Source organism: Ovis canadensis, chromosome X, assembly GCF_042477335.2.
Source record: "Ovis canadensis isolate MfBH-ARS-UI-01 breed Bighorn chromosome X, ARS-UI_OviCan_v2, whole genome shotgun sequence".
In the NCBI taxonomy this organism is placed as follows: domain Eukaryota; kingdom Metazoa; phylum Chordata; class Mammalia; order Artiodactyla; family Bovidae; genus Ovis; species Ovis canadensis.
Window position 1 is genome coordinate 3,617,543 of NC_091727.1, and position 13,249 is coordinate 3,630,791.

General features: G+C 44.4%; 1 protein-coding gene across 1 annotated transcript in view; it reads right to left on the reverse strand.

The window, feature by feature from the left end:
- Positions 1 to 1,222: 1,222 nt before the first annotated feature.
- Positions 1,223 to 13,249, reverse strand: part of LOC138930122 (neuroligin-4, X-linked) — a 399,630-nt gene continuing 387,603 nt past the window's right edge. The window contains exon 8 of the mRNA XM_070289688.1: positions 1,223 to 6,349. Coding sequence (XP_070145789.1) covers positions 5,503 to 6,349 — 847 coding nt within the window. The 3' untranslated portion in view covers positions 1,223 to 5,502. The remainder of the gene's footprint in view (positions 6,350 to 13,249) is intronic.

Below are 13,249 nucleotides of genomic sequence, written 5' to 3' on the forward strand. Positions count from 1 at the left end.
CCCAATCAAAAAATGGGCCAAAGAACTAAATAGACATTTCTCCAAAGAAGACATACGGATGGCTAACAAACACATGAAAAGATGCTCAACATCACTCATTATTAGAGAAATGCAAATCAAAACCACAATGAGGTACCACTTCACACCAGTCAGAATGGCTGCGATCCAAAAATCTGCAAGCAATAAATGCTGGAGAGGGTGTGGAGAAAAGGGAACCCTCCTACACTGTTGGTGGGAATGCAAACTAGTACAGCCACTATGGAGAAGAGTGTGGAGATTCCTTAAAAAATTGCAAATAGAACTACCTTATGACCCAGCAATCCCACTGCTGGGCATACACACCGAGGAAACCAGAATTGAAAGAGACACATGTACCCCAATGTTCATCGCAGCACTGTTTATAATAGCCAGGACATGGAAACAACCTAGATGTCCATCAGCAGATGAATGGATAAGAAAGCTGTGGTACATATACACAATGGAGTATTACTCAGCCGTTAAAAAGAATTCATTTGAATCAGTTCTGATGAGATGGATGAAACTGGAGCCGATTATACAGAGTGAAGTAAGCCAGAAAGAAAAACACCAATACAGTATACTAACACATATATATGGAATTTAGGAAGATGGCAATGATGACCCTGTATGCAAGACAGGGAAAGAGACACAGATGTGTATAATGGACTTTTGGACTCAGAGGGAGAGGGAGAGGGTGGGATGATTTGGGAGAATGACATTCTAACATGTATACTATCATGTGAATTGAATCGCCAGTCTATGTCTGACGCAGGATGCAGCATGCTTGGGGCTGGTGCATGGGGATGACCCAGAAAGATGTTATGGGGAGGGAGGTGGGAGGGGGGTTCATGTTTGGGAATGCATGTAAGAATTAAAGATTTTAAAATTTAAAAAATAAAAAACTAAAAATTTTTAAAAAAAAAATGCCATTTCACCAAAAGTGAGATTGTGAATATTTAATGGCCTCAGATGAACCTCCAAATTGTGCATAAAACGGCAGGGAAAATTGATAAAAGTTGTGTTTTCAGATCAACCGACGTTCTACAAAATTCGATACCTACACAAACGGTACCCACAGTGTGTGCACCAGGGTGAGGTTTATGACTACATGAAAAGCACTTTAAAAAGTGTAAAGCTATCTATCTTCTCAAGGTACAGAGACATGATAGTAATCTTTTTCTTCTTCTTCTTCTTCTTCTTTTTTTTTTTTTTTTAGGGATTTTCTTTTCTTTAAGGCCTCCCTGGTAGCTCAGATGGTAAAGAATCAGCCTGCAGCGCAGGAGATCTGGGTTCATTTCAGTTCCTGGGCCTGAGAAGATCCCCTGAAGGAGGGCATGGCAGCCCACTTCAGTATTCTTGCCTGGAGAATCCCACGGACAGAGCAATCAGTCAGCTACAGTCCATGGGGTGACAAAGAATCGGACATGACTTAGCATTCCCGTATAAGTCCTGTGCACCTCTCATTTGGCAAATAACCTCCAACACGTGAAAAAACTTCCGAGTTTGAATACAGCATTCACAGTCTTTGCTGCCTTCCTTTCTCTGATAATTAGCTAACGTCGTCACGACATCCATGAACTTGAGTTTAAAGTCCAAGCTGCGTTCCTTACTGGTGAAGAGCCTGGGCTGTGAACACACCATCTTCCTTTGAATCTAAGGATTGCTGCTACCTCGTCCCTTAACCTTCCTTATTTTCAACACCTCTACTGTTAAAACAGAAATACTGTAGGCGCCTGTCCCCTTAGGCCTCTTGAGGATGTCAACACATTACTGACCTGGGGTGGCTTGTACAGAAAGTAATGCCTGTGGCTGGCGATTTGTTATGCAAGTGAATACTGGAATGTCTCCGGTCAACAGCTTTCGATAAGTTGCCAAGATAAACAATGACCACGTGCAAAGAAAAGTGTGTTAGTCATTGGACCATGTCCGACTGTCTATGACCCCCATGGACTGTAGCAGGCCAGGCTCCTCTGTGCATAGAATTCTCCAGGCAGGAACATTGGAGTGGGTTGCCATTCCCTTCTCCAGAGGATCTTCCTGACCCAGGGATCAAACTCAGGTCTTCTGAAATACTAGGCAGATTCTTTACCGTCTGAGCCACCTGGGAAGCCCCAGTGTATGGGTAGCCTGGACAAATTTGAGTCTTCATCTCTCGAGTTGTATTCAAACAAACTTCTTGCTGTCGGACACATACCCAAAGGAGGCTCTTTGTTGGAAAGTTTCAAGACATGACCACAAACACAAAACCCAGTAACATAAGCAGCTGAGGTCAAAGAAATAAACTCAAGTGTTTCATTTCAGGAAATACCCTCTTGTTGCCAATTTCACCATTCAGAGCACCCCTGCACCACTGTGTTCAGTGTCAGGCCAAGGGAAATGTTCCTGTTGGGGACACAAAATCTGTTCCCCAGGAGAAACCACAAGAAACCGGTCCATAATCGACTGAGTTTACCACGGGCTATCTACATCAAATGTATCACTTAGCTCTGAAAGCGAGAAAGGCGTCTGAAACTGGGAAAAGAAATACGACAGGCCACCTCCAAAGAAAGAATGGACGTGTAATTATTTGCACAAAGCATTAGAAAATACTGTGATATTTTATTATTAAAAATGCTGCTGAAAAGTTTATACATATGTGTCCAGCCATATATATCTTCTATCATTACTTAAGGCAAAATCAAAAACAAAATCGCAAAATAATAATCCGAGAAACCATTAAACCCTGCGTGCCAGTGAAGTTCAAGAATAAAAGCCTAGGAAAGTTTTTTTTTTTAACTTATTTTTTTTCTCATTTTTCTCTTTTTTATAGATAGCAAGTATATTTTATTCTCATAGAACTCTATGAAGATTCTATAACTTCTTTCCATGTAGAAATAAGATATCATTTAAGGTGTATTAAATTGCTTTTGATCATAACCCTTTGTAAAAGCTAAAGTTATTCACTTAACAAGAACTTTTTTTTTTCCTTATCCAAATGTCACAAGCCTGATACATTACTGTGCATATTGCTAGCAGAAGACGCTTGGAAATACTAAACAAATACTGGAATTCACATTACAAACATACCAGGTCCCACAAGGCTGTCGAGTGCCACTTCCTCCGTCGTTTCCTGGACAGCCTATTTGTTGTGGCTTAGCTGGGGTAATAAATACAATAGCTTGCAGCAATGGTCTGACAGGAGCTTTAAAACAGGATGAACAAAAACCTTACCCACGACACCTCTTAGCTGCATGAGCCTGCACTTCACTCTGGGCAAAGTTGGGCTTACATTTCACGTACGTCTATACACAGACTCGCTCTTAAAATCTCAACCGAGATGAACAGCAGAATTTACTGGGAGATCGGTCTGCACAGACTTCCTAAGAACTCTGTTTTTCTGGGGGTGTGGGATGGAGGGGGCGGTCATTTTCAAAGACTTTGAAAAGGTACTGCTACAGTTTCAGTCTAAGGGTTCCGGTAATCAAAGATTGTAGCAAGGGACAAGGAATTTGGATCGTCTTTCTTGAGAATGTGCACCTGAGCTGAATTGCTCTGATAACCACGCCCCGAGACATCCTCTTTGGCTCCTATTTCCTGGCGCGGCAATAGGTTTTCGAAAGCCAAGACGTCAAGTCACCGCGGCTGCTACTGTTTTCCTTTAACGACACCTGCGTGATATCCCTTAAGGAAAGCTAAAAAGACAGTAAGAAAATCACTTGGTGTCAGAGGCGCCAAGATTCTCATCCCCACCTCACCAGTGAACAATGCATGAATATTTCCGGGTGTTATCTTGACAGTCAGGCCATTCTCTAACTTCCTGGATAACCCCCACAAAGCACTTGAAGTGTTTTCTCCCTTCCTTGGTCTCTCTCTGATAGTCCCGGATCAGTGACGGATACACAAAGGGCACAGAAGATAATCGTTTCAGACAAGCGTATGTTTTACCCCGTAAATGATCGAAAGAATTCAAAAACAACAACAACAACGAAACCCCGCTTACTGATAAATAAGGGACTTAACTGCTTTTACCAGAAAGGAAAGACACATGCCCCCCTCCTTCGATCTGATTAGCTAAGCTGAACAGGTATTTCTGCAGCTGCTGGGGAACACAGAGCTGTATTGACTCAGCACACCGCAGGCCCACCAAACACAAGCTTTCTTTCTCCCTTTTGGCAGGACCCTGGGTGTGGGAAGCGACTCTTCCTTAACAGATTCAAAGAGGCACAGCTACAGAAGGAGACTTGTATTCTGTTCCCCACCCCCTCCCCTCCCAGGCCCTGCGGTTTCTCTGCATGCGCGTGTATCTAAGTCAACAAGCTTTTAAATAGACTCCACGCTGGGGACCCTTCTTGCAGGGGGTGGGGGAGCGGTTGCAACTTCATGAAGTGTTTAACAATACAAAAATAAAAGTTTGCCTAAACAAAACAAAACAACAGTCTCCTAAGAATCCCTTGGCATGCACTTTCCAGCCCAAAAACAAAACAAACAAACAAAGAAAATAGGGAGAGAGCCTGGTCACAGGGACGGTCCAAGTCCGCCGTGTGACAACCATATCCTCCTACAAGTGAAACGCCTTAGAAAACCCCGTGTCCGTTGGCCACAAGGATTTAAGAAGAAGCCCCTCTGTGTCTTGGCGGGAAAAGAGGTGATATGACTAACGTATATACCGATTTATATACATACAGACCACTAATGGAGAGCACAACCTTGCTAAAAGCTCTTTCAAACTGAAAACACCAATAAAAGCGCTTTTTTTTTTTGCTTTTTTTTGTTTGTTTTCTTTTTCTCTCCACGTGTGTTTGTTTAAACTCACAGCTATATACATTTTCTTTCTTTCTTTTTTTTTTTTTTTACAAAGTTTCTTAAATATAGTTCAGGCTGGCAAAACATCTCTTTGCACAGAACTCTAGGTATCTAACTGCATAGTCTGTTCATTTATTTTAATAATAAAATTCTACTTTTCCTTCTTTTCTGGATTACTGCTCCGTATGCTGGGTAAAAGCCCACAGACTCTTTTTTTCTTTTTGTTTTTCACTTAAGGAGAGCCATCTGTCGTGTGGCACATAAAGAACTTTATTTTTTAACTGTGATAAAAAAAAAAAAATTTAGTGTCCCCGGCTGAGTTCCAGAAGGGTGTCAGCCTCTATGGTCACGGTTGGAAACGCCCAGGTCCTTGATATATCGACGTCCTTGTCGCACTAAAGTCGGCTTGGATGGTGGTGGATCTTAAAAGCAGAACTTGTAACAGCAAATGGATATGGTTTCACATTTCGTAGGGTCGAAAGTTGATCTCGTGGTACCGGGAAATGCCAGCATGGGAGGTCTGCAAAGACACAATGGTTGCCCTTTTGGGTTGTGTGTGTGTGTGTGTGTGTGTGTGTGTGTGTGTCTTAAGCCAGTGGGATGAAACACATTCCTTGTTTGGAGATGGTGCTTCTTTGTCCGTCTTCCAGTTGCAGGGGGCAGGGTGGCGAGAGGGCAGGGAGGGGAGGGGGGACTGCAGAGCTATACTCTGGTGGTGGAGTGTCCGTGGGGAATGTTTGTGCTGTTCTGGCCTCCGCTGAAGGTGTTGAACGTGTGGAGCGGCTGCATACCCGTGAGCGTGTTTGGGATCATGGTGATGGTGTTGGGGGTCATGAGCGGGATGTCGTCGGGGGACCTGCGCAGCGTGAGCGTGTAGTCCGGTGGGCAGGTGAGCCTCAGCGTGTCGTGGGCCTGCAGCGACTCGCACTCGTGGTCCAGCTGCTTCATCTGCAGGGACATGATCTCCTCGTTCTGGATGTGCGCGATGTCGTTGGCGGCGTTCCTCTGCGGGCTGGGGCGCCGGTGGGTCTCGTGGCGCCGCTTGTCCTTCTTGTAATAGAGGGCGGCGAAGGCCAGGATGTTCAGGAACAGCAGGGACGCCCCCACGGCGATGGTGACGCTCAGCTCGGTGGAGTAATCCCGTTTGGTCTCGATGAGGACCGTGGTGTCCTCGGGGCCCGTCTTGTGAGGGTCCTTGGAGTGCTTGGGGTTGCTGTTGGCTGGGGTGATGGCCGGGCGTTTGGTCGTGGGCCAGATCTTGGAGGGCGACCGCCGGGTCCCGTAGGGGAAGGACGTCATGTCCGGAGGGGGCACCTTGGTGGTGGTGGACACGTACTGGAATATCTCGTTTAAGTTGTGCAGATGTGGGACCAGTTCCAGCCAGAAGGCGACTTTCGTGGCCCGATAGTGATCCCTCACGCGGGGCTTCAAGCCGATGTGCAGATACAGCTGGTCTTTGGGGTTATACTTGGACCAGGCCACCTCCTCGAAGCGGTTGGGTTTTGTGTGAATGAACTTGGTGTCCTGTGGGACAGGCTGATTGGGGTCACTGAGGACAGAAGGGAGAGAGAGAAAAGAAAAGGGAAAAAAAAAAAAGGTCACACTCTTCTGCATGTCACAAGTCAATTTTAATCAAGCAAAACGAAATGACGGTCAGATCATCTCACGTGTTTATTGATACGTGCAAAGTACTGAAGTGGTTTAATCCACATGTGCCTACCATTCTGCCTTGTCTATAAAAGAATCCCCTCTTACCCTAAAATACTTCCCAATGAAACTACGATACCGTTTCTGTAACATTTCTATATTTTTAACGCATCCAGTTGTCTTCCAAACTTGGGAGATTTTTCAGGAGGAAAACAAACACGTGTCTTGGATATGTTTCAGCATTTCAAATTTAAACTACTTCTGTTGGAAAATTTTCAGCATTTCAGGCTGAACCACTTTTGGAGTCACTAACCTCAACCAGAGAGTGATCGGCCCCCACAAGGCGGGGGACGGGGTGGGCATCTGGCAATACCTGGAGATGTTTTTGGTTGTTATACATGAAGGATGGTGTCATGAATGAAAGTAGATATCATGATGACTGTCAAATGCTCTCCAGGGCACAGGACAGCTCCCCCCCACAGCAAATACATTTTTCATCCCAGATGTCAACAGTATTAAACTTGAGAAATCCCGATTTAGAGATTGTTGCCCAAAATGTGTACATTCTCTTTCTTCCTCAAGAACTGCTACTTAGGTAGATGGATATATATTGCAGTTATAACTATTAAAACACATTAAAAATGCAAAAAAAATCTGGCTTCTGTCATTACAAACTGTTAATAAATAGAAATATGCATCCACTGTTTGTGCTATTAGAAATACGGATATAGCTTGAAAATCTTTTGAGGATTGAGTCACTTGGAGATGAAATAACATTCCGTTGATGTCTTAAGTTTGGCAAGACAGTGCTTTTAGACACGCTCAAGTCAACGATTTTAGGAGAAATACAAGATGCAGTAAATTGGGGTTTTTATAGATTTCAAGTGTCCTGGGCAACTATGCAACTGAAATCCCCTGTGATGTACATGAACAGCCACAGGCAGAGAGACAGTCATCAATATTGAAAGAATCTCTGTAAAACATGGTACTTGAAACATGGCTGCCAACCAGTTTTTTTTAAGGTAACAGAAATTCCCCTCAAAGGTATACTCTAATTTCTTCCAATTTTTTTTTTGGGGGGGGGCTTGGTAAAATGACCTGTAAGACAGATTTTGTCTTCTCCTGTTTGCTGGTTAGGAACATCTGAGATTGTGCATGATAAAAAGTCATCTCGTGGATAGCAGTGAACTCTCAGAAGTGGTGTGCAGACCTAGCTTGCCCTGGTGTATTGTACTGCCGTGGGTGCCCTAACCTCTACCTTCCAGGCAACGCCTTCTTGGCAACACACTTATAAAGCCACCGCCTCTTTGCTTATGTGCCAGAAGGCTGGGGCACCAGAAGGTTCCACTGGAAGACCCAACGTCTGCAGACATTCCCAGGTGGCATGCAGGCTTCAAATGATATCCTTGACTCACAGATGCAGGTATTGCCATAGGAAGGGCTTTAATCCTCAGTCTGAGGCTGTCAACATCATGAACATACATTAAGCTGTGCCTCTCTCCCACTTCACAAGTTGGGAGATCTCGAGCAAATTCTTAAACCTCTCTTAGCCTGATCTATAAAGTGGATATGAATATTGGGAATGGAATTAAGTGAGGAAGCCGTAGTATTCCTGGTGTATAGCAAGAGCGCATTGATACATCAGCATACCTACAAACTGGTAGGGAGAGAAGACTATAAATAATAAACAGTATATATCCACAGTATAAATCTCATGTGCTTAGTCGCTCAGCCGTGTCCAACCCTTTCCAACCCCGTGGGCTGTAGCTCACCAGGCTTCCCTTTCCATGGAAATTTTTCAGATAAGAATCCTGGAGTGTGGGTTGCCATTTCCTCCTCCAGAGGATCTTCCCGACCCAGGGATCAAACCCACATCTCTTCTATATCTTGCATTGGCAGGTGGGTTCTTTAACACTGCATCACCTGGGAAGCCCACAGATCTTATACTAAATACTTTATACAGCATGTTCTGCATAAAAGTATACTGCCTATTAGCATATACAGTACGCCATATACTATACATGGAGTATCTGCATAACGATACTGTTTGATACACTGTAGACTGTATACCGTATACACTGTTTTAAAGAATATTGCATGTATCATAGCGTATCTGCTACATTATATACTTCAAATGGTTTATGTATGTCAAAGTGTACTCTATACAACAGTATATATGTGTTATATGGTATACTTTGTATATAGTGTATTTTTATATACTTATATAAAATGTTTCATATATACTCATATGGGCTTCCCTGGTAGCTCAGATGTTAAAGCATCTGCCTGCAAAGAGGGAGATGCAGGTTCAGTCCCTGGATTGGGAAGATCCCCCTGGAGAAGGGAATGGCAACTCACTCAAGTACTCTTGTCTGGGAAATCTCATGGACAGAGGAACCTGGCGGGCTGCATTTCACAGGGTCGCAAAGGGTCGGACAGGACTGAGTGACCAACATTTCCACTTCCCTTTCAGATACACTGTATACCACAGTATAGATGGTTCTCTGTATGTTTATCATTAGAGATGGTGATATAGCATCACTTGACTCAGTGGACATGAATCTGAGCAAACGCTGGGAGATAGTGAAGGACAGGGAAGCCTGGCGTGTTGCAATCCATGGGGTTGCAAAGAGTCAAGCATAACTTAGCAACCAAAAAATGACATACTGTATATAGTGTGCCCTGTACAAAAGGATACTATGTGTATCATAGCTTATATGGTTCACTCTATACTGTATGTAATAAATGCTGTATCACACAGAATATGTGTATTATATACTGTGGATACAGACGGCAGCCCACCAGGCTCCCCCGCCCCTGGGATTCTCCAGGCAAGAACACAGGAGTGGGTTGCCATTTCCTTCTCCGATGCAGGAAAGTGAAAAGTGAACGTGAGATCATTCAGTCGTGTCCGACTCTTCGCGACCCCATGGACTGCAGCCCACCAGGCTCCTCCGTCCATGGGATTTTCCAGGCAAGAGTCCTGGAGTGGGGTGCCGTTTCCTTCTCCAGATAGTATAAACAGCATAGATCGCATGAAATTGTACTGTATAACGGGCTTCCCTGGTTGCTCAGACTGTAAAGAATCCACCTGCAGCACTGAAGACAGAGGAGACTCGGGTTCCATCCCTGGGTCGGGAAGATCCCCTGGAGAAGGGAATGGCAACCCACTCCAGTATTCTTGCCTGGAGAATCCCAGGGACAGAGGAGCCTGGCGGGCCTACAGTCCGTGGGGTTGCAAAGAGTTGGACACGACTGAGTGACTAGCACTTTCCCTTTTCCCATCTTGCGTATTACAGGACTTCCTGCCTGCTATATATGCACACGGATAGATGGATAGATACATACATGACCTACACATATGATTACATATGTGCCATGCAAGATAAATAAATTGCAACTGCTGTGCTCCTATTAGTGACATGAAAAAATATCAAAACATATGCCATAAGCCTTCTTGTCCATGTGTTCATGTAAAACCGTTGATGTATTCTAAAGTAATCTGCCTTTGTGCTTTTATTTTTACATGTTTAGAAAAAATGTTGGATGCAACATAGCACCTCGCATTCTCTTACTTGAGTCTTCTGATATAAAGTGTTGCAAAATTCCTATTTAATTGGACCTGCCGTGGAGACATTTTTATAAAATAAAACTCAGAGGCTGAGCGTAAGAACTGACTTTTATTGTTCTAAAAGCAATGAAAGGGAGTGAGGATTCCTACTCTTTTTGAATTGATCTGATTTCACAGAATCAGGCCTTCCGGTTCTACTGACTTTTTCTTAAAGAGATGGCATCTAGGAAGGAGTGTTCATGTTAGATATGTGGCTTTTCTTTTCTTTTCTTTTTTTTTTTTTGGCATTTGGTGTACATTTGAAAGGTAAGGAAAACACTATTTTGTTCTCAGAGAATAAAGGATTTTAAAAATCCAGATAAGTACGCGTTAGCCCCGGAGCAATCTGTTAAAGTTCTTGGCCATGCACCGTCAGAAGCCTTAAACGGAGATAAACTCGGGTCACCTATGGAAGGAGGCACATCACTTTCCTGTGTCAAACACTCTGAAGAAAGCAAGATCTCTACGTGGGGTACCAGGGCCTTGTTTTTTAGACTTTCCTTCAGCACACCGTGTCATTTAATTCCCAGAGGCAAAACTAAAGATTAACATGATTAAGGAGAGAATGAAACAAACACATCTTCTTTCGAAAGGTCCATTTTCACCCGTACTATTTCACTTGCAGCATCACCTTGGCAGCTGACAGTTAAATGCGTATTCGGGGTCTTGTGGCTTATTTTATTTGGGAGAGACGGGTAACATGATTTCTTTACAAACACCAATGACCCGACCCCTCTGCCAGGCTCCTCTGGAGGTTGGTACGAGGTCTGCCTCACCCCGAAAACAAGGTCGTGCTTGACTATTTTCCCTTAGACGTCTGAGAAGAAAATTACCCCCTACACCAAGAATCACGTGTTTGGTCCATCCCGTACCCCAGGGAGTGATGTTCACTCACTGAGCTTAAAATGCTTCGGGACAACAAAGGCCACGTTTAACACCGGACTTGGGCTGCAACTGTTTCAAAGCCATCTTCTCCATTTCTCGAGCTCTGCAAAGATTGTGCAGAAGCAGATGCAGAAATTGAGCACAGGATATGAGCAAAGTCAAGAGGAGAGATGACATCTGAAAGCCGGTGCAAAGCGTGTCATTCTACCCACTCGACCTAATATAAGCTTGCCTTTCTTACACCATACACACTGGCTTGTTGGCCAAGCGCGTCCCCAACTTTAAATTCCAAGAGGCTCTGAGTCTTCAGAGTAGGATACTTGCAAAGTACCATTCACGGCCGTGATTTCTGTTGGGACTCTCATTCTGCCCTTTCTTATCCAACACGCAAAAGCCAAATTGCATCGGTCCTTGATGGACACACACCGCATTTCTAGAGACCGGTCAGGACCAACACCATCCCGTCTAAAGAGGTGGGAATCTGTGACAAAGAGCTCCAATCTGTGTGGTCATTCGTAAACCTTGGGATGAGCTTTAACCTTTCCTTGACAGTACTTCTCAAGGATCATGGAGCTCTCCAAGGAGCTTAATACTTAAATTAAGCTCTAGCTTAATACTTAAATTCAAGCTTAATAATTAAATGTTCTGGCTTCACTGTTTCCGCCCCCCCCCCCCGCCCCCCGCCCCAGCACTGTTTCAGTAGTCTTCTCACCTGGATGGTTGAAACGGTCTCCTAGCAACAAGAGCATCCTCCTTCCATCCTTCCCTCTTGTCTATCCCTCCTTCCTTGTCTGCTTCCTTCTTCCTTCCCTCCTACCCTGCCTTCCATAACTGCTAACTCACCATCCCCACACTGGTTTTTTGTGCTTAACAAAGAGCCTGTGCCATACCACAAGTGTGTAGGTTTACGCCTACAAGGAAGGCCAGAGCTGTCAGCTGTGGTCAAATGCAAAAAGCAGCCAAAGCGTTCACTTCATCTCGGCAGAGGGAGGAACAACCAGGAACACGGGAGGCTGGTAACAAGGTCCCGCAGATCCAAAGTTCCACCCAGTGATCGCATCTAAGCGTGCTTCAGTTCAGCACAATCCTTTCTTCTCGGTCACATGTAGGGACAGATGACATCACATGATATTCTCAGAACCACAGGCTCTCTCAGCGCCCGCGGGGAGCAGCGGATGGTAGTCAAGTGTTTTCAATCATGTTTTGAGAGTCACTGCCTCAAGATAAGGTGTGAGACCCCGCATGACATCAGAGATGGTTTATCCCACGGCTGCTCCTGAAGGGACATCAGATAAAGTGTGAGACCCCTCATGATATTAGAGATGGTTTATCCTATGCTTGTCCCTGACTGTCATCAGATAAGGTGTGAGACCCCTCTTGGCATCAGAGATGGTTTATCCCATGGCTGCCCCCTGACTGACATCAGATCAGGTGTGAAACCCCTCATGGTATCAGTTAAATAAACTGAAGTATTTTAGAGTATTAACTAGCGACCACCCGTGAAGCCGTGTCATCCTTTGGCAAACATCTCAGTCACTGTCTCTGCCATCAGCTCGGTCTCCCGTTTTCTTAATTAGACACCACTGAATAGTGGTCCTCCCCTGACCTGCATCTGAATTTGCATGTTTGCGCTGTAGGTCAGAGGGAGGTCTGAGCAACTTCCTTGCAAGATGACTCGAGTCCCTCCAACGGCCTTTCAAACGAGTTGTCAAAACTCACTGCACTAACATCTCCAAAGATGATCTCAGCCACGCTCCACGTGGACCCCGGGAGCCAAAATTGCTCCTGCTTGGGTAAAGTCCAGATTCTTCAGACTAACTTCCAAGGCCACCCAGCAGCCTCACCTTGCTATTGCAATGACATCTCTACCTGAAGTTTTGGACTCCGGTGAGAAGATGGGGCTATTTCTCCAAGCTACATCCTTATCTCTTAAGTCTTCTCTACCAGCGACTTTATGAAATCCCAAAGTATCCTAAACACATGCCACTAATGGCCACAAGAAGAACCTGGAGCAGCGATCAAGCCCAAGTTACTTTGTATCTCCAAGGCTACGTTCCTCAGATGAGGGGCATGGGCCACAGGCATCTCGCCCAATGATTTTAGAAAATGGAATTACAGCGTCAAAAACCACTCAACGCTTTACCCTGATATTCTGATTATAGTTAAAACAGATCTAGAAGATTAAACAATTTCCCTCAGGTAAACACTTTCAATACGTAGAAGTAATTCAATTTCCCTAAATGAATAAACAAACCAAAAAAAAAAGTTGTACCTAAAAACAAACAAACAAACAAACAAAAAACCACT